General features: G+C 40.4%; 1 protein-coding gene across 1 annotated transcript in view; it reads right to left on the reverse strand.

The window, feature by feature from the left end:
- The window catches only part of ZC3H15 (zinc finger CCCH-type containing 15), a 158,524-nt gene that overhangs the window by 104,863 nt on the left and 30,574 nt on the right, over positions 1-23,087 (reverse strand). Inside the window, exons 2-5 of the mRNA XM_069225774.1 lie at positions 20,096-20,200; positions 15,789-15,900; positions 12,236-12,388; positions 1,412-1,503 (exon numbers count right to left, since the gene is read on the reverse strand). Coding sequence (XP_069081875.1) covers positions 1,412-1,503; positions 12,236-12,388; positions 15,789-15,900; positions 20,096-20,200 — 462 coding nt within the window. The remainder of the gene's footprint in view (positions 1-1,411; positions 1,504-12,235; positions 12,389-15,788; positions 15,901-20,095; positions 20,201-23,087) is intronic.

Here is a 23,087-nt window from a genome sequence, read left to right on the forward strand (position 1 = left end):
GCAACCACTAGAGATAATACTCAATCTGAGGCCATGTCTACAAAACTATAAAGCATTAAGGAGTAATCTCTAAACAATAACTTCTATTGCTAGACTCCAAAGCATAATCCAAATGGCGACATGGGGAACAGCACTGGATGAACAAATCTCTCAGAAACAGAGGTACCTAATATATAGGGACATACATGGCTACCCTTCATCCATTAGAGACAAGATAAGACATTACTTGGATGATATAGCACCTCATCTCCCCATGTACAGCTGTTCCCCAATGTGAACCAGAACTGTTGGATGAGGTGCAAAGTAGTGGGGGATCCTCTGGAGATTTAGTGGGGCTGTCCGAAGTTGAAGCAATTTTGGACACAGACTGCCAAGATTTCCCATAAGGTATTGGGATACACTTGCAACTGTAACCCGAAATAATGGTCCTGAGGCTTAAAACTGAAGGATATATAGGTCTTACGAGACAGGAGTGGTACATAATGATGGAATCTCTTGGGGCTGTGAAAACAACCATTGCTTTTAAATGGAAACGAATGGACACACCAACAAACATCTTATTTGTATCATAAGACTCTTGAGAAGCCTAGGCAGCACCCACATGAAATTTGAGGGTATGTGCTGCTGGAGGTTTTATGCTAGGGAAATTCAAATTCATTCTGACTTCCAACAAGTAGAGTGATGGGTTTACACCAATAGTAAAGAGGCTTTGACAGTTATTTGATTGTGGGAGCTGCCTCAGCGGTGTATTGCGGACTTTAAGTAGACTTCACTTGATCATGAGGGGTTGGCTTAGGTTCTCATTAGGTTTGTTCTCGTCTCTTGTGTTTATCGTTTATGCTCAGGTAATAAATTTGTAAAACCTTGAATGTCCACTCATGTCATTTTTGTGATCTGTAAATCGTTTTTCTTTACACTAACATAAATGTTGAAAAGTCCAATAAACAGCTGTTTGAGAAAAATCCACAAACCATATCAATAAGAGAATCCCCACTATTATATTCAAGTAGAAATGTAATATTAACTCACTACCAGATATTAAAATGTGTATTGCTAAGACGACACAACAACAACTTTAGTATTATATTTACACTCTTGCAGCTCCATTGTATCATTCAATGGCCAAACTAACAACTACAGAATGAGAAAGTATAGTGAGCCTCAGTGACCAACAAGGGGCTGTATTTGATACAGGTTGAACCCCATCACATTTATTAATGCACATTTACTCTTTAGCATAAAGCAACTAACAACTACAAAATTGTGTAAAATATTTAACTAATGTAGATCTACCCTTCCTTCATTAACAGAAGGAAGGAACCAGAAACCTCAGATGGGTCCTCAAAAGTTCACAACAGGAGCACCTTTTTATAAATTTTAGGTTATTACCAAAAGCAAGAAAGACACATACTATTTGGGTTTTGGCCTTTTTCTTTTCCGCCTCACCATGCTTCTTGTTGACTACCTCTTCCAGTTTTTTGTCATCCCAAGTGTCCATTGTATCTAGGAAAAGAAAACAAAAGAAAAAAAAAAAAAAAACAGTCTTTCAACACAGGTTTTACTTGTATGAAGCGGACATGGTGGAATTACTGGGGAAGCATGTCAATGTGAAGAACTTCAACAGAACAACCAATCCAAAAATAAGTTATGCACTTTCAGTAGTAATGTTTCTATTGGATACATAATCCATTGCGAAACGGTTTGCTCTGAAAACACCCCACTTTTCTCTGCACCTGTAAATTCATGGTCTAGCAGTATAAACACTGCAATTGTTTTGAATGATGAGAAAACGGAAGTACATCTGTAACATACATTAAAGGCCACCATCACAAGTAATAAATACTTATCTTGCAACATTACCTCTTTTAAAAGGCAGGATGAGCGAAGGATGTACAAACACTCAATCTGCAGGCTACTATAACAGCCATTAATAGAGTTCTGGGCATAACAATGTAAGTGAGTAGAAAGTCAAATATTGAGGGGGGGGAAAAAAAAAAAAAAAAAAAACACTTCGGATGGGAAGGCATTTTTAAGACTCTTTAGAAACAGGGAAACCTGAGGCGCAAACCCTGCTCCAACATACACTGGAAAGGAAGTAATATAACCCTTCACACACCAATACTATCTTTCACCAAAGAAAGCAGACTACAAAATGAGGGAAATTTGCAAACTGCTCCAGACCCATCTGTATACCACAGCAAAATTAATCCAGGTAGGCATAAACAGATCTGATCAAAGAGTTTATCAGCAAGGATATGCGAGTACGCCCACTCCACAAATAGATCATCCACCTAAATGTAGCCTGTGTCTCCACGGCACAAGGAGCCAGGATGTTCTTGGTTGGATTCAACATCACCTCCCACTGGCATAGAGGGTGCAGCCTCAATAGAAGGAGAATTGGAAACAACATACTGAGTTTAAGATCTGGAAACCAGACCACTGCAGCCATACCTGGAGCAATCAAGATCACGTTTGCTCTGAGAAAACTACTTCTTCAGGACCAAAAGTAGGATCAATACTGAAAGAAAGAGTAAAGGTGATTGAAGTTACACCCCAGAAGAAACTGGGAGGGTAAAACTGAGGGCAACTGCTACTCCTGTGGCAGGAAAATAAGTTTAAGTCTACTGGCTCTCTTTTGAAGCATTCCCTCTCTTTGCTACCTAGTGGTAGCTCACTTCAAAGTAAAGGGATTTTCCAACACTTCAAAAAGGACATATTCTTGATCCCTTGCTAGCTGTACTGGACCAAAATGTCCTCATTCACTAAATTGTCTCATCACAAGAAAAGCCCTTTATAGAACATCTATAATTTCTGAAGCATCTCAGTACTTAAGAGAATATTTGTTTTTGTATGTTATCCCTAGGAAGTCCTGATAATGTAGGAGTCGTCCATTATGGTAGAGGTCATAAAAGATGGTCTTCTTTTCTTCTTATGACTCCTTGAGCTGCACTACTTCTGTGATAAAATGTGCTTTGTTTTGTCAAGGAAACAGATCACAAAATATTCTCCTGCACTGTAACCAACTGTGCTCTCTCTGCACAACGCATCAGCCAGCTTGAAAGCATTCCTTGGCACCAATGAGGAGGGGCACTGAAGACTGTCCAAATGAAAGAAGAAAAAAAAAAAAAAGAAAGAACAGCGCGGAAGATTAAAAACAGGGACGGATGGAAGGTACTGGACTAATCTTATCTGTATGCTGCACCAGAGGGAACACAGGTGGAAGAGAGGGTTTTTCTGAGCAGCTTTCAGGAAAAATCTCTCCTCCAATTAAACTCCGACTTCATAGGGCTTGCAATGCTGACCAGAAAATAATTTCAACCATCCCACTGTCAAACAGTGTCTGCAAGGTGTAACTGCATGATTAGTGGCGGGAATCTAAGTGCTTATCCTCACTGTCTCTCACCATGACTATTTTGGTTCTAAAAATAAAATTATTATGCAAGACAATAACCTAAAGGCATAAACTGATTAAAGATGTTTGATTAACTGGTACATAATAAAAGTTGCTCCCTCAGCGAGATTCACAAAAAAATTGCTTATTATGTGGTTCTCCCCAAATCAGCTACAGGATCAACAGCAACTGCTATTCACCCTTTGAAACCTTTCTCTGGAGGATCCTCTCTCACGACTTCCAATTGGCCACAGACTGAATGATATGAGGTCCAAAGACTTCCAAGACGTTGCACTGCTGTCAATTCCTTGATAGCAGCATAAACGCAAATACAACAGTGTGCGCCACTGCACTATGGGGGAGGTTTTAATGTAGATATCTTCAAAGATGTGAATTAAAGGGTAGCTATGATATTGGTAAAATTATACTGGGCAGTGACTACTGCCCTACACCTCCAACCCCCTTACTCTGAGTGCTTAACACCCTCCAGGTGACACCGCCAAAGTGCAAGATGGATTGTATCCTGAACACCCACCAAGAAAGGAGGGAAATTGTCTCCTCCCACTTTGTTAAAAAAGAAAAAGCCCCAAATAACAACATGCCCACACCCATAGAGAATACAGGTGTGCCAGATGACTTTGGCACTCCACTGTGACACAGCATGTTGCTGAACAAACCCTGCATCCTGGTCGGTCTCTACAGGATTAAAAGAACAAGCACTGGCAAAGCTATTGGGTCTCAGCAATCCGAGAGCTATTAGCATTGTCAATGTTAATGTCTTTTAGCTATATGTTATGGAGTGGAGTGTATGTGGTGTGTAGTGGAATTATCTGGGTTGGATAGGAATAGTGTGTTGTCGAATGTGTGGCGTGGTATTGGGTGGAGTGGAGTTATGTGGCATGGTGTGAAGTGGAATTATGTGGATAGTAATTATGTGGTAATGAGTGTAATGGAATTATGTTGAGTGGGATTGTGTGTTATGGAGTGTAATTAGGTTATGTGGAGTGGTATTAGGTGGTGTTGAATTCCGTGCCATGCTCTCAGGGAGGGCTAAGCATGAGAAGAGGCATGATGCATGCATGCATGTATGTATGACATGGACAAATAGGGAGAACAAAATATGAGCGTGACGATGGAGTCTGCAAATGGGAAGCCTATATTCAGGCTGAAGCCCACATATTCAATACAACATGTCTCTTCGAGAGCATGTGATCTGTGTAGCCAAGATCTAAAAACAGGTCTGATATTGTTGAACATATTTTAGAGGTGTCCGTGTTTCAATTGACCACATCATTAGATTATAATACTACATTCATATTTTTCTTGTAATCAGTGAAGCTTTAACTCAAAAATGCATTATCAGTTTTTATGTTTTAACTGAAGTGAAATCGTGGACCTTGACTAAGCGGCTAGAGGTGCTTTACTCCTTCAAGCACATTATAGATGTGAAATCACTTGCTCATCTGCTCATAAAGTGGTACAATGTCTCTGTGGTGTGTAGGAGACATTTATTTTCTATTCCAACACACAATCGGTAGTTTTCTCCTATTCTACTATTGGAGGGGGCTTGGTTTATTTATTTGAATACTTTTTCTCATAGATGCACAAGGACGCCAAAAGATTCCACCAACACAAGATGCTTTTGCGATAAACAGTCTCATTCAATTTAAGTATGTTTATTTACTCAAGATTTTCAGTGAAACAAAAACACAGACATCAAACTGTAATTAAAAAGAGGTGTCTACAATACTTTCTGGCACAGAGCACAAACCTCAATCTGTTAACATCTAAAACATGCAAAATAACCCTGCGGTGCCCAGCCTCAACCCGTGAATCTGTGATTTGTCAAAGACTACACAGGGCTTGTTGTATTATGTGTTTCGTGGAGTAAAATATGCTTTTTTCATGGGTTTTTTCCAAGAGAAACATTGTTTTTTAAGAACATTAACGTGGTAAATTGATCTGCCTTTCAGTTTTGCTCTTATGTTCCAAAACAGGCAGTATGTATAAAATTAATAAATAAACACACATATGGTCATGTCTAAAAAACCTAAAAACAGAGGATTCTCATAGCATAGTGTTATAATAGTGAGTTTCCATGAAGAGGTGAACTGCAAGCGCACTAACCACTGAGATAGTGTTCTGAATGCTAACAATTTGTACGGGGTGGAGCGATACAAAGGTTTTTTATTTTGCAAATATATATATATTTTTTAATAGTGAAACAAATAACCCAAGAGTGCCGTACAACTACTCAAAGCACAGTATTAAGAAAACATGATCTGTGACATCATGCACAATTTGTTTTCGATGGTAAAAGGGTAACTTTTCAATGTGATCCATAATGTCGCAGGGGGCATAAACCACGCAGAAGAATCACATGTGACTTGTACATGTTACCAGAACGCTGAAATTGTATTACTGGACCATACATCACGTTCCATTCACATATTTTATAAATTAGGGGTGAAAAAAATGACATGAAATAAAACTGGATTCCTCACAGTAGGTGACATTTTTTTTTCCAGGGGGAATTATGTCAGTATTACGCCTCTTGCATATTTATACATTTGTGTAGCGTTCAGTGTCGATGTGAAACAGCTTCTGTGCTCTGTATGGTACAAGATCCCACTTTCACATTGAAGTCATAGAAAGAAAAGTAAACAGGCACCCTTGTAATACAGCGCCTGAGATTTGGCCTCCGTCTTTGAATGTACTGCAAACGTGACAAGATCAGAACAAGATTTACAGACCTGTACACAGAAATGGAGCTGGAGCGAGTGAAAACACAAGTGCACCTGTAAACTGCTCAAAAACAAAGAAAAAAGTAGTTCCTAAAAGAGTATGGCAGTGCAGGGGATGGAAAGTGTAACTAGCCATTGCTCTCAGGGATGGCTAAACATAGGAAGAGGCATGACACACACATGCCATGGACAAATGTGGAGATAGAATATGAGAGCGAAGCTAGAGCCAGCAAATGGGAGGCCTATGGGCAGCTGAAGCCCACAAAGTATATACCAATGTCTCTATTCATGATTGTGTATTTGCACTCTAGCCAAGATCTAAAATTGAGCTGCTGAACATTCGGGTCTTTGGTAGATGGCGATTAATAGCAGGCATGATTGTTGTCAAAAGAAGCGGCTATACAGCTCAGGTTCATATAACTCAAAACACTGCATTGAGTTTGCTATAACAGGTCACAATGGGATTAGTTGTCAGTCTTAACTGCAAGTCTGGCTCAGGCAGTTGGCATACAAAATGGCAAAGTCCCAAAATTCACACCTTTAGGATTAGGGGGCAAACTTAATTCACCATAATCTGTGATATCACAGATCCTTAGCAATACTTCGGAAACGGGATGTTCTTGAACTACTTAAACACAAGTTGACTCTATGTAACCCAAATTTGAGTGCAGCCGAAGTTAGCCATAGAACGGTGGAAGGAAAATGCACTTCATTTTAACGCTTAGAAAAGATGCACGGACTGTTTCATGGCAGTAGGGGAAAAATTACATTAGAGAGGTGCTGTTTGAAGAAATGTAACACATTTGGGGTCTGTGTAGAGACTACAGAGTCATATTGTTGTCTGGTACTGACAAATCGTAACCACTGGGAAATGTCAGGAGGGTGGGCTGGTTGCTGCAATACACAGAATAAACTGGAATACAACAATGAAATATTTCCTCACATGTCTATTTTATTCATCACAGTTGGGAAGACCCAGCAGGGAGTATGTCCTGGAGTCAGAATCTACATAAAGCAGTGCTTAGTAAAATTTATAACAGACTTCCAAGTGGCTGCTCTACAAAATGTTTGGGTTTAGAACGTTTCTCATGAGAATATCTTGCTCCAATATACCCCTAACACAATAAGTCTTCAGTCCTTCAGGCAATGCTTATTCACTTTTTGATAGTAGGTTATAAGAAATGCACTTTACTAAATGAGCTACAGTCTGCTTAAATGGATGCTACACATGCACAAACAGAACCATAATTCACAAATGGTTGTACTGATGTAAATAACTCTTGTAATTTTCAAGTAATCTTTATCTTTTCAAAATCTGAGAGTACCTTGGTTATAAAAAGGACAGCAAGTGCTAAAGAATATTTTGGGCTCTTCAGTGTAAATAATATGAAGCTCACAAATCTATATAGCCAGTCACAGCTAAAAATAATTCTACTTTCCCTCATACGTGCCCAAGGTTTGGCCAATGGATAGGCTCAATTAATTTAGTGAGCACAATTTTTAGTGCCCATGGCCAGAAGCCCGGACTGCGGGGCAAGCAATGGTCAGGAGAGATAACTTTGCCAATGCACTCCAGAATACCCTTTATTACCGGGATGATGAAGAGTATATCTGAGATAGATGTTTTCACCAAACAGTAATGACAACCAAATTTAATGTATTAGTTTATTATAAGTAAGCTGAAGGCCAGACAGGGAAATATAAAAATGACAAGGCATTAGTGTATCTTTCTGGCAAGTTCTTTGGCCACTATGTTTCAGCAGAAACTAGACCCAGACACAATCCTCTGCACTGCAGGTAATCTATGGTCAGGTTGTCAAGTTCAGTCATCATAGGCTAGGCAGCAGACCTGCTTAAAATCTGGGTTTGAGGGTTCAGCACGCTAGGGTGCCTCCTGTGTGGCAAAACAGATCTGTGGGGCAGGTCCGGATACTATTGTTGTCATATCCTGTCCTGTGCAATGAAGATCCTGGTAACTTCAACTGGATCATAAGAAGAGCACGAAACAATATCTTCAACCAGTCAATTGAAGAATATTTTCTGTGTGGAATGTCTCTCTGAGCCTGCCATTTTGTCTTCACGGCCTTCAAATCCTGTACGCCTCAAAGATGAACTGCTGTTGCAATAATGCTCCATGCCAAATACTAGTGCCAGATTGCGTGGTCTTCAACAACAGAAATCAAGATTTAGTTTGTCCAGTTAAAAGAGTGCTTTACTGCAGTTTGGGCTTGTGTGAAGAAGAACAGATGTGGAGGACAATATAAAAAGAAAGGTTTCAGTACTATGTGGACCTCCCTCAGATCTCACAATGATGTGCTACTTTCCTTTGAAGGGTACATACTTGAGACAAGAGATCATCAATGTGGGAATTCCACCCTTCAACTGACTGAGGTTCTATTCAAGTGAGCACATTCATCCTTACAGTCTTCTGTAGTCGGAAACCAATAATCCTCCACAAACTCTTGAAGTTGCATGTAAATGCAGGGGTCCATCATGCCTATGACAAGGTCTTGCAGGACTTTTAGAATGAGTAAACTGTAAGAGGGAGCATTTGTTTTTTAATAGAAAACAATGTCATACGAAGGCACATCTTTGGCAATGTTTGTGTCCACTTTTGCTCTTGAAAGTTGGATATTTATATACTGATTTGAAGATCCAGACCATGAATTAGTCTAACAGTTGTCTACAGATGCAGCATCCATTTGTGAATTGATCTTTTTGAGTTGTGGTTAGACAAAGTCTGCTCTTCACCAAAGTGCAGCAGTTAACCACCACACAACCAGAGAATGCCAGAGGCACAGATATCCAGCCAAAAGGGAGAACTCTGTTCTGGTATTGAATCTCAGGAATCCTGTTGGCCCACAAATAGGAATGTAACTGCATGCATCTTGATGGTCTTTACGGCTCATTTCACCTCATTACTTTGGGTATAGGAAAGTTGGCTCCTAACATAGTATATGATATATATTTGTTTTATGCCACATATGTAAAACCGCCTTTTGGTGCTAGAAAGCAGGTGTCTTGCTGAAGGGGGAACCCCAAGCTATTAGCAGAGAAATCAAAAGGCTGTTAAAGCTACCTGAATTTGAGGAGGGAGGGTTCTAAAATAAGAGCATTCCATGTGTTGGCCGTTACCAACAATGCCATGTCTCCACAAGTAACTGAATGGGCTTTTGGGACCACAAGCAAAGAGGGCTGAGCAGAACAGAGAGGTCTAGAGAGTGTATATACCCCACAGAAATGTATTGACCTTAAAATTTGGGTCCTTTTTGTAAACGACTCAAGGGCAAACACCAAGGCTTTGCACCTTGCAGCGAATCTGTAACTAACACCACTTTTTTTTCTTTTTTTTTTTATACAGGAGCAATATGGCCATACTTGGTTGTATGGAGTCAGTAACTGGGAATCACCCACTGACAGGGAAGGTGGTGATGGACATTTTGAAAAGTGAACTAGTCCAAGGCATCTTTAATTTTACACAGTTTCCAGATTTAGATCTACAATAGGATGGTATCCCGGCCCTCGGAGACTCATTGTAAGAAGTACTAGCAGAATGTCTTTGTTCCATTGATGTTCTGGAATAAACTGAACAGTACTTTTTAAGAAGAGACTGAAAACTCCTGAACTAAACAGTTTAGGAGAATTGATACGGACACCTTAGGTCGTTATTTTGGATAAAATGAAGCAAAGTTGGTTAGCTATCCATCATCATAAATACCATCCATCAGGTATTTTCTTGTTACTTTCTACCACAAAGGAAAATCATTGGCTAAAGCCAGCCAACCCATAATATGCTTAGCGAAAATGGCAGAGAATGGACATTATAAATTTTGGAGCAAAGTCATTCTTTCCTGTAGTCTTGGTAAGTTGTTGAAAACCAATTTCCTTGGTAGCCTTCCCCCTTTGTTATTTATTTATTACTTTTCTACGTTGTGCCTAAGGCCCATGGCATCATAGTGCCTCACACAGAACAGCAAGGGTCACAAAAAAACTGGGGGAATACAGATCACAAACAATAGAAAAACTAAACTGGAGACAATCTAATGAGAATAAGCAATAATCAAGATAGGGTCAGGAATACAGTGGACAAAAGAAAACATACGATTCACAATAATTAGAGTAAAATAGCATGATGGGTCTCATCCTGAGCAACAATAGCAATGTGTACATAATCTTGTAACAGGTCACATAATTCAAGGCAAATCTGGAGCTTTCAAGGAAACTAACTTATCGGATTGACCAAATGCAAGTAGAGATTCTGATCATTAGGAGACAAATGAGCAACAGATTTCTTGGAAGAAAGTCTATGATGCTTCAGTGCCTTTTAAGGTGGGGAGGAATGTGTGTGGATGGACCAGGGCAACAGGTTCCTAACCTTTGGTGCACTTTTGGAGAAAAAGCTGCTCAGGGTTCAACTTCTGTTGACTACAACAATTAGAGGAGTGACAGTTAATAAGACTCACTTGACAGCTTCATTTTGTCAGGAATAAGGCTAGGCGTGGTCCAGGTCTCACCCAAAACTCCACTCCGCAATTCTGCTGCGCTTTATGCAAACCACTGGTCATCCCCGCTTGTTCCAAGAATGGCCATCAGCGTCGTCTGCCCTGTGGTAAAGCTCACGAAGCTGCAGTTTCTGGGCATTGGTGGACAAGATGCACTTATCAGTGCTATCCTATGAAGGGACTACATTTCCCATGTTTTTGGAGGCAGCGGCCATCTTGGGGTGTGGCAGGCCTATAAAGCCCAGCCACACCCAAGCGCGTTGCTCACTATTTTGAAGACTTCGATGCAGCCAGACCTCGTGGACGTTTCTCTGAAAAAGTCCAGAGTTTCTGAATGGCAGAGTATGGTATAACCAAAGTCCATGGTGCTCTTTTGGCTCAGTGATTCAAAGTCAGTTCACAGAGATAATGCACTTAGTACACATGTAATTCATGGGGTTTCCGTTCACAGATGTAAAGCGCTCTTTTGGCTCAGTGATTCAAAGCGTTTCAGTTCACAGAGAACGCGCTATGTGCACATGTAATTCATGGTGTTTTCCGTTCACAGATGTAAAACGCTCTTTTGGCTTAGTAATCCAAAGTGTTTCAGTTCACAGAGAAAACATGTTATGTGCACAAGTAAATTCAAGGTGTTTCAGTTCCCAGATATAAAGCGCTTTAATTCACAGAAGGAAAAGGTTCTTGGCACAATGATTTAAGTGATTTAGATTACTTAAATAAAAGCGCTTCCTGGTGTTATTAAGTAAGGCGCTTTAGGTGAAAACCTTTTTGACATTTATTATTATTAATGTGAAAGTATTTTGGAGATAAAACTAATCAAAGTTTTCATTGTTCTTTGAATAACTTAAGATATGAAAAAACATTTTAGTCTTTGAGATTTTCTCAGTCATGATCAAAGGTTTATGATGTGAATACATCAATGTTACAGGATTGATATTCTGTGGAAAATCATAGTTCAACATTCTTGCCATCTCTTGAATCTGAGGTTGTGTTTTCACAAGGGGCTTCGCCTGCATTTTAGAAGAGGTCCACCTGATATCTCGGAGACACATTTAGTCAAGAGTCTATAAATGATTTACGTTTTCTATGAATGAGTAAATGCATATTGTTCTAACCTTTCCTTTTCAGATCTCTCTCCCTGATGTTCCCTTCCCTAAATTCCCTTCCCTCGACTGGCTTCACCATAACTCTGTGCTATGATGGCTTTCTGAGTTGGTGATGCCGTGAGGTGGACCTTTTCTTCAGCAACGTGCGGATCCAGTGGAAAGGACCCCGTGACACATTTTGTCCACAGGTAGTGAGAAGACTTTGGATGAAGGAGGTTTGCCTACTAGGCAAGCAAGTTGCTCTGCCACCAGTGGGGAGTCAAACTGGGGTGATTAAAATAGGAGTAATGAGGACAAAAGCAGCCGTTTCCGAAGAGATCAAGCAGTTGCTGTGTGAAGTTAGCAAATGGCATTTTTGGCGACCTGTTTGTGAAATGGAATTAAATGAAAACACCAGATTAGAACTTTCCTATACTATGAAATATAGCTTACAAATTGGGTCATAAAACATTTTATGCATTTTTCATGACACCCAACATGTTTACAACATACCCTTTTCAAGTTCTTCATCTCGTCCGTCAATGTAGACACTACGTTTTTCACACTTCCTCTCCAAAGACAAGTCGTGGGAGAATTTGCACTTGTCCCCTTTGGTGCACTGCCCTTGCTTAAAAAAGGCACAGACTACAGATTTGGGATCTGCACCTATTCAAAGAAAAATATATCATACACAGTTATCAATGGAAATTTGAAAGTAAAATATGTTATTCAAGAACTTTATAACACTTTCCTCATTCAGTAATTTTTGTTTTCCCTGGGAGATACTCTCCTTGCAGTAGGAGTCAAAATGAATTTGTAAGACATTCATCTGGTGGGCAAGAATGGTTGAGATGACACAAATCATGCTGCACTATTAACCAAGACCTGATGAAGTATTAGGTGAGCCCCCACATTCCAGCTCAGCTGTTGATTAGCATACTGTTTTTAAAGTCAACTCCCCATTTCCTCACAACTGATTCTAAATGACCAGAGGGTGGTGAATGACAGACACCCAGAGGGCTTAGGCTTCGTCGCCCGTGTGCCCCACAACACCTATGGAGCACATCCACACCACTAACAGCAAACTACATAAGATCAAAATCAGAGAAATAGAATGTGCACTAGCGGGAACATAATGAACTCCTGACCTCAAGCGGAGACAGGAAACGGGGTAGAGAGACTCGGCTGAGCTCAACAGAGCGGAGAGAACTAGGAAAACACCTGTGATTAATAAGACACTATGGATCAAGCAAAAGGGCACAGCAGAACGATTTTTATAAAATGTATGAGAAATATAAAATGTGCTATACAGAATTAGGTTTGTATCTGTAAGGAAACGAGCACTGGCAAAGCCAACAGGTCTCGCCTTTGGGACATACTGGCTTTGCGAATGGTTTTTAGTGATGCTGTACACCATAAGTACTGTAAGATTTTCCCAGAGGCCAAACACATGGCCTGTAGTGCAGCTGAAGACTGCACTCATGCCAGCAGGGTAGGAATCAGGGTAAGGTGGACGTAAGTGGAGGGAAGGGTGTACAGTGTGTGCACCGAGTTGTGGAGCTATTTTGAGGATTTCAATCCATACTGTCCTGTACATTAAGTCCCTAGTCTCTACAGGTGACAAAGATGTGACAATACTGTGCTATGTTGTATCTTGGTCGCTGGCCCTCTACCAAACCATTGGGTAAACACTCTCTGCGTCCTATCATTACCTTTAGAAAGCAAAGGGTACAAGGAAGTAACTTGGTTATTGAATTGGAATGAAATAGAATCTTAGGCCTCCCAATCGCCTCATTATTTTCATCTGTCATCTATAAAGATTAGGAATGCTTAGCAACAGGCTCCTTTAAGGTATTAAGTGCTAGTAATACTCTCTGACAAAGACCTCCTTGCTTTGAAGACACACACTACAAATGTTTCTGATAAAAGGATATTTCTGGGTGGCTCTTCTAATTGTTGTGTGCAACGTCCATGCACATACTTTCTTTATTGTTTTTTAATAGATTACTGTGTAGTTTAATATACTTGGATAAACTCCTCTGAATGTGTCACTCCACTGTCTTCAGTGGATCCTATTAAAATCTGTTATAACGTTTTGTGGAGAAGTGAATTACAGACTACACAGTAGATATGCTTCAGTGATGAAGACTAGCCTTTTTCAGTGCTTGTGAGGTGACATTCAGTACTGAAGTAAAAGCTGAGAAGTGCACTGCACATATTTGAGCTAATGCTATTTAAATTACAGTACGCTGCTTCCTTCAAGACCTACATAGAAACAGGACAGTTGAGAAGATGTGTACCACCAAATGCTCATTCATGAATTGCCTTTTTGCAATTGGCTTTCGTCAGTGGTGCGGAAATAATGTTCAGCGAGGGATGGATAGTGGTAAGGATGTAGTATGTAGCTACTGGTACATTTTAGAGCACTGTTCTGCAAATATAAATCACTAAAGCTTGGTGTGGTCACGCACTGCTATTGCAGACAGCACTTTCAGTTTTACTGATAAAACATACAGCGCTCAAATTGATAACATGTGGCTATCGGTATTACCTAGTATATTGATTTGTTTTGATAGTATTAAAATATTTGTTCCCACAAATGTGCTTCATTTGTGTTTTCCTAATTTTTATATTTTCTGAAATATTGGCACAGCTTATTTACAGACATTTTAAGTGGTTGTGTGCTAAAAAAAACAAAAAAACAAAAAAAAAACATCCTATACCCTACCCTTCCATATCCCCAGACCCCGCAAGAGTGTCACATGAATCCTCTCACTTAGCAGTCAGAGAAAGAAATGTAAATACCAATCTTTCTCCGAAGACCGAGCCGAACATTAGACAGGAAATGTAACAAGATAAAAACAAAGCTTAAAGACCTGTTTATTGCTCATTCAGTTCAGAACTCCAGCATGGTTATTTTGGGGATGCTTTACTTCCAGGTCCTTTGGCATGGGTTTGAAATTGAGAAAGAGGATTGTTTAAATTATGCTATTGGTAAAGAGCACTGACCAAAATAAACAAGCTAGTAGACTGAACATTGTTCCTCAGGGCATGCAAAATTGTTGAACCAGTAGTGGCATAGATGAGTAGAATCAGTCAATCAGATAGGAGTAAACCTTTCTAAAGAAATACATTACATTTACTGCTTCTGGAACTAACATATAGGGGAGACAACTAAAAACACATGTTCCCTGTGGAGTGCTTCAAGAAATAGAAAAAATTATTCAGAGAAAGCAAACACTTGTGGAAGAATACTAAGAGCCAGTCAAAGAGTTGGTAAACAGGCTCTGCTCCCCAGGTGGACCAAAGACATGCTGGACAGTCTAACACAAATAAAGCAAGCAAACAGGAAAGCAAACAAATATGAGTTACAAAGCGCAAATGGTAAGCAATGGTCAGAATGCATTCTTAGGGAAACTTTCAGCATGTCCTCAATATGTCTTTGCAACCTCACAGCTGTGCTTTCTAGTAGGCTTCGACCTAAAAATGAGATAACGTGAAGACCCAATTGTGTTTTTTAATAGTTCCTGCCAAATTATACAGACTTGTGTAAAGTCAATAGTAGGGGACTCTATGTACCAGAGCATAAAGTGACAATAGATTCAATAGCTGGGGAAGATCCCCACCCCTCTCGACAGTTGACCAACCAGCAAGCATGTGCTTAATTGCTCCACAGCCAATGGAAAAATGTACCAGCACTTTGTCATTTGGTAGACGGACAGTGGACTTCATAGATCTCCTTAACGCACCTCTCCTAGAGGAGGGATGATTGTGGCTGGACTACATCTTTCTCTTCTCATCAACCTCCTTGAATCCATTAGCTCCTTCTCATGATCTGCTATTTCAACAGTGTTAGTTAATAATCGTTTATGTCTCCCTCCCCGTCTGCCAAATTCCCACATCATTTGATATAAACCTTGTACAGCATTTCTGAACATAATACTTGGAAAAAAATGTAACCTTCCCTTCAGTTACAATGGTGTTCACATATATATCTTTAACAAGACAAGACAATTCATGATCTAGTATAGAAGGAACACAAAGCACAATGTAACTTGAACTTTACCTTTACTGACTTTTTGGGCAACTACCACAGGCTTGAAAAGCTCATTAAGTTCCTGTAATTCCTTTTTCTTGTCTTCCTTCTTCGATTTTTTATCAGTCTCAAGCAGGGGAACCTATGGTAATAACCAAGCAATTAAACTGGACATCGAACAGCAATGTTAAGTTGAAAAATAAAGGTCTATGGAGGATGAAAACCTTACTGAACATGTTTGGTGACTATATGACCTACAAACCACATTGGTATTCACTATGAAAGCATTTGTTTCCGATGGTCTTCATCTCCCCTCAGGAGAAGATGGAACCATCTCATCTGTCAACTAAGCTTTGGAACCCCAAATGGATGAATATTAGGTGACTGAAAGCAACATTACACAAGTCAGATTTTTCCTACTAAGCACTCACCTGCCTATGTGCAAGGAATGCCCAGGCAAAGGAAACGCACCAGGCAGAGCAGAGCTTCTAGGGGTGTATGGTACCCAAACTCCACACTTCAACCCATGTCTCACCCCACCTTGGCCTCTCCAATTGACTACAAGGGACAGGTTCAGCTGTGAGCAAAATTCTGCCAGAAATATAAGTACTGCTGCTAAAATCACAATTCAGTAAAGCTATCAACTGAGTGATCAATTAAAGAATAAGGAGATAAAATTTAGCATCTATAAGAACAGGTGAAAAGAATGAAAGAAGGAAAAGCATGAAAGAATGAGGGCAGTGGTATCTCTAGACAGCAGTTCTAAGTAGCACATACAAATCTAGAGAGGTCACTAGTTATGCATGAATATCAAAACTGTCTCTCTCTCAAATTCATTCAGCCAGTCATTCCTTCCTCTCGCTATATCACACTACATGTCTACTTTGTAATTCTCTTTTGAACGCTGACTGATCTAGATTCTGAGGCTCAGCAACTCATTATGCTTACTAATAGTCTAAATGGTGAGATGCAGTTTTTAATGTGCACTGAATGAGAACTACCCTACCACAAAGTGAGTTAAGGTGCAAGTTGGGAAGCATGAGAAGCAATGCAAGTCCCAACTCAACCAATTTTGCATGAATGAAAAGAAAATCTACAGCCCAAATTCTGGCAAATGCACCTAAAAGCACTGCGCAAAAATACCTACAGGTACCTACAGTACAACCACCAATATGGAAACAAGAAGTAAAGAAAATGTGCCCGCCCACCCCCACATCAGCTCAATGGACTCTTGCTTCTCCAACGAAATCTTTCTGATGAACATAAACTTCAATAATCCCCCATATACAAACAGGGCAGTTTTCAGCACTAGCCTTAAGCATCCACAATATATTTCTTTGTCATAAAGTGGGTTAATTCAAAACTAAACACATACAAGCGTATGACTGCTATCTTTGCAACTAATCTCGTAAATCAATTAAACTGCACCACACAGTTTTAATGGAAGCTAGAGTTTATCTGTTCTCAACAATTTACCACAGAGGCTCAACAGCAGTAAATTAGGCGAGAGAGGCAGAAGAACAATGTAGGGAGACTCCTTTACACAAATACTACTTTAAAGAGAGGGACAGTTGTGTGATACTTTTCCTAGCTTAATTGCCCTGCCGTGAATCCATTTTGACTCTCTAGATATGCTAGAAGATAAGGTGTGAAGGGGAGACAGAGGAACATGACAGGAACCTTAGATACATTTTGGGGAAAGAGATTAAGAACGTAAGAAGTAGAGAGGCACGACCCAACCTTTGATCCCATCCCAGTCTCCTGTTATGATCCTATCCTGCTTGGACCCTTTTCACACTATTAATCATTCTACAACCCTGCTGCCCCTACCTCCAAACCCGGTCATCCTCTCCCTGTCCTGCTGTAATATGCTGCCTATACCCCTGCCAGATTTCTTGTCTCACCTACAACTTCAACCTATGTAGGTTTATGCACTTTTACTGCTTTTGATGGACTTTAATGGAAGTGCAGTCACATGTTTGTTCGTTTCTGCACTTTGCCGGGTTTATGACTTACCTTTTATCTCTTATGTTGTACTTTGCAAGTGTAAGTTTATTTCATTTTGTGATTATCCTGAAAACCAAATAAATGTTGCAGAATAAAAAAAAAAAACTGAATGAACAAAGCTGTAGCACTAAGGCCTCGGTGCCTTTAAAGTTTAACATTATACTCCTGGTGTTTAAAAACTGTACAAATCTAGGCTCCTAGTGTTTATGAGTGTAAAATTGTAAACACTTCAGAGTTTACGGGTTGACCTGAACACTAATTTATTGCAGCTAAAAATGCATGTATAGTAAACCAATGTTAGACATATTTTCAGACAACTAACAGTTTGTGAGAAAGAGCTGGAAAGTCAGAAAATGTTGCTGTGTTAACAGGATCTGTCCACTGCTGAAATGGAACACCCATACCTCATTATATACAGCTATCAGTTGGTACATCTCAACTCACTCTTGTGTTCCAAAACTCCTCAAAGGATTAGCAACCTGGTCCTAAAAGGGGACTAGGCTTCACTGCAAGGGTTTGCGTCCGTTACCAAATGTAGGTTAAAATGTTTTAGCAAAAGCACATAGAAAGGATGGAAATGGTGGATCACAAGTTATTCCTATCCTCTGTCCTGGCCTAACGTTAAGCCAGGCCATTCGATATTGCCTTTACACATTTTCAGGGTTAGGATGAAGGAACTATGACCTAACCAGAAGCAAAGAAAATCAGCCAGTGAAGCATTCTCCCCCTGTACATGGCGCTTTGGGGCAACGCGAGATGACGTTCAAGACGGTAGTGATAGAAAGTGGAACTGAGGCCTGAGATCAGCATGCTGGCAGGAAAGTGGCTAGATGACCCAAGCAATCTAATGTCTAAGCCGCAACTGGGACTACAGCGGGGGGGGGAATGGTTATGGGTTATTTACTGTAGCACTGTCGGTTAGCAGGCCCACAGAGTCATGTGGACCCATGGATAGAGGACACTGTAACAGCACTGAATGCTGACTGCTCACCAAGGAATAGGAGTCAACCTTGGTCTTCTCTGCTACTGCCCTCAAGAAGCTACAGGAGCACCATGAAGCATTCTTATTGCTGATGGGGGCAGAGGACCTGCAGTCGCAGGCAGCCCCCATGGTGGAATCCTTGGGTCAGAGAGATCCATCTTAGATACTCTGGAACAGACTGCATCAGATTTAGACAAACTTAAATAACACTGGGCCCTACTGCTTCGCCCTGCAACACCAAAGAATGAAGTTGACAATCCAAGAAGCCAGGAAATTGCTAGATCTGCAAGGCTAGCACCACATGGGAGTTGGGCAACTGAAAATAGCTACCTCTGGGACAGTCGATATGTTCAACAATATGGCAAACCCCTCTAAACTCTCAGCTTCACAGAAAGAAATTTAGGAGAACTGAAGAGATGAGCCACCTCAAGGTACTTTGTCATTAACAGGACGGTCAGGGTATTCCAGTTGATCATATAGCACTACTGTGGTCAGGCACTATAACCGCAGGAACATTATGCCTCAAATAGACTATCATTATGATGATGCTTGTTTTAATGAGCCCATTATGCCCTCTTCATACTTTTGTACCTCACTGGGTAATGCTCCCTTTTTTGGTTACTTCTAAGGAAAGTGCATATGAAAGTTGAATAAATACGCACAGGCCCTTTCCCACTATACAACCCAGAATATGAATTTAGATATGGCAGTCGCCTAATAAGCAATAAAACATACATTTTGAGGGAAAATTGGTAAATGCCTCGTGTTCAGCGAATGAGAATGTTCTACAGCCCTGATTCCTTAGGAAGGTTTTTGAGATGGTATTTGAAATGTCAGCAGCAGACTACATGTAAAGTAGCCCGTTAATCGCTTTACAGTCTTAATGGCAAGGTCATATAAACCCCTTTCACAATTATGGGTCTACACACAATGTTTTATAATTCAGTTCCAATTACCTGTGCATAGTCAACCAACACTGTTACACACTTACAAAATCAACATACATGTAGCTTGTACTGCTGCTGCCTGTACTGAACCAGGGATGTGGGAAGGAAGCTTGCCCTGAAATTGTCCTTGCATTGCCAACTTTGTGCGGCTACCGACACACCAGAGAAGCTTTTCACCATATGAAAACCAAAGCTACACCCTTTGTAAATTCTGGTTTCACAGGGGATCTCCTTCTTGGAGTCTCTCATCTCTGCTCTAATAACATAAGCTATAACATTTGATCCTCTAAATCAAGTAGAAACATTTTCTTAAGCCACGAAAGTCATAATTTGGTGTGTTTTATTTAGTAAGGTTGAGTGAGGCAACCTTCTAATTTTAGAAACATGATTGTTTTGCTTACCTGTCGTGGATTTTGTGGTCCTCCTGTTTTTACTTGGTGAGTCACAGTTTTGATGAACTTCTGTTGTTTGGCTCCTTTTTTGTTCTTCAACCCAAATGTTTTATCCTTAGGTACACGAAAAAAGAAGCCAAGTTATAATTTGAATCAAGGTCCAAAATAACTGCAAAAGTTTACTGTGTTACAACGCTGGCAGAAACTGGAACAGTACCCTACAACCCTCTCAGGTTTCTTATATGGAGTGTTTCAACAGATAAAAGCATTGTGAAAACCACATCATGAATCATGCGTGAACCTAGCCGAAAAGAAAAAACTACTTCCCCATGTTCAAAAAGCCTCCACAGACTCTACAAACAGCAAATTGTTAATCAAATCAAGCAAGCATTAAAACATTTCCACTGTTCATTCTCTTAATTAACCAAGTAAATGGCATACACTCTACCTTTATAGTTTTAACATTAAAGCATTCTGAAATTAGTATAACACAGCATGTTTGCATGAAAAACAACTGAATATTTGCTGTAAGAGTTGTACAATTCGTTAAGAGAGCAAAACAAGCCAGCTTATGGCACACAGTAAACTCAAAACTTAAATCTGCTTTTGCTGAAACCTATGAATCATGGTTAAATCCCACCACATTTCAGGTCGCTGGACTAACGTTAAAAATCAATAGCGCCAAAACAGATTACTGGTAGAAACTGGTAGATCCTGGGACTCTCAAACGGTTGGAAGAGCAGCAATCTGCTACCGCAGACCCTGTAGTGACCCAGTAAATTAAGTCCATGATGACAGAATACTATGAAGTACCTAAGAGAGAAAGCAGGCTTGCAGCAAATATGTAATTTCACGAGCATATGGAGAAGGTGAAAGGTCAGGGAAGACCGCTGCTAAATGATAAAAGGTGCATGGGCTGCTAATGATGTAATTAGTATCCAGGGCGAACAAGGTCAGACACATCTAGACACTGGTAGTATCTTGCAATTCTTTGACAGCTTTATACCGCTCCCTCTATACCAGCCAGCCGAGGAAGCCTGTGGAGGTGGACTCATACTTGGAAGATGTGGCCCTGGGCTGGCTAAGGGATGCCCCACGCCCTTACCTAGAGCAGGATTTTACCAATGATGAAATTCAGGAGGCAATACAACAACTACAGGTCAGCAGAGCCCCTGGGGCTGATGGGCTCCCTGCCGAATTCTATAAGACATATGTTGACATTCTGGCCCCAATCCTATTCACAGTTTTTAGGGAGGCGAGAAAGGTTAGAGAGCTCCCAATGAGCATGCGGGAGACCTTTATCATAACATTGCTGAAGCATGGAAAACCCCCCGAATATTGAGAGTCATAAAAACCATTCTCCTTGATTAACTGCATCGTCAAAATATTGGCAAAATTCCTAGCAAACAGGCACACTCCTTTGATGGCTCACCTGGTCTGGCCCAATCAGTCGGGATTCATACCTGGGAGCTCTACCGCACACTGACCCAGAGTTAGCTGACTAATGGTGCCCATGGTTGGAGTGGGTTAGACCTGTGTTGGTACTATTAGGGATACAATTTAAATCACTACACTACATTATGGGTTTGTCTGCTTGTGTACGCATATGTTAGGGTTATCTTTCCAAGAAGTCCCACGGACCGATAGTTGGGGCATAAAGATTATCCACTGTATTTGCTCCTCCATCCATCTAATATGAACCTACCATCACGATTCCTTTCTGTCTTCTGCAAAACAAAGACTTATTCATATAAGCAGTCTTTTCGCATAGAAAAAAATAAGTTGTGCAGAGAAATTGGGCCCTCAAATCTTTCTCTTAAGCTTGACTATCATCTTTATTAATTTCCTGAAAACAGGCTGTCAATAGCCTGTCTCAGGAGGTAATAGTACATTGTGAGTCCCTTAGCTAGATTCATCATTCCACTTACATTGCAGGACATGACCCTATACAGATTGAGTATGCTCATTGGTTGAAATTACATTTCGGAGTTACAGTATAGAATATAGTGAACACCTTCCACTTCCCATCAGTATTCTCAGCACTGAAACCAATGCCCTTCCTGTTCAGATACACTCATGCTGCCCCATTATGTATCCCTCCCATTTAGACACCAATTTATCTTATCATTAGCATGCATTTTATAATTCAAAAGCTCCACGGCGCCCATCCGTGTTTGTACCTTAAACTGTTTTTCTGCAATATATACACTTTAATATGCTCTGGCCTTGACCATCATCAACATATACCTGCTTCAGTCCACCACACCCCGTTTCCCCCCTATTATCGCACTGATTAATTCTGTGCAATTCAAATCACATCAATATATTTACACTCATGAACGAAACATTCAGTGTCTCCGATGTATCAGGTTCAGCTTCACTCTGTTCAGACTATGAATTTACACTGGAGCCCCTAGATTCAGACACTTTACCGGAATCTTGGTGTTGCACACCTCTCCACTGAGACAATTCCATTACGGTTTTAAGCTGCTCAACCTGTGACTCTTGATTGGTCTGCAAAATGGCTCCTTGTTTTTCTTCTCCGGTTATCTCTTTCTACCTGTTCAATCACTCAGCCCACTCAAAACCAATTCTAATTCTGCAGCTTTCTTTTCTGTCGGTTAATCGCTTACCCAGGATCCAGAAAAAAAAGTGTGTTCTGTCATTCTCTATAATACGGAGTTTTGTAGGATAAAGCAGCATATATTTCTAATCCAATCTCCTAAACTTCCGCTTGACTACTTGAAAGACTGTTCAACAGCAGTGAATTACCACAGCATAATCAGGAAAAAGGACATCGTGCTGCCTTCCACCTTAAATGGGCTGGTGCACGCCTTGACTAGCTTATGAATGTTGTCTGAGCCCCTGTAATTCAGTAAACATTCAATTACGGCATGCACACGGGCTCTTGGAGTGAGGCAGGGGTCACCAGCACATTAAACATAAGCTCAACTAAAAAGAACTTTGAGAAGCCCTTGGGGACCACCATCCTCAGGAATCA

Source organism: Pleurodeles waltl, chromosome 3_1, assembly GCF_031143425.1.
Source record: "Pleurodeles waltl isolate 20211129_DDA chromosome 3_1, aPleWal1.hap1.20221129, whole genome shotgun sequence".
Classification (NCBI taxonomy): Eukaryota; Metazoa; Chordata; class Amphibia; order Caudata; family Salamandridae; genus Pleurodeles; species Pleurodeles waltl.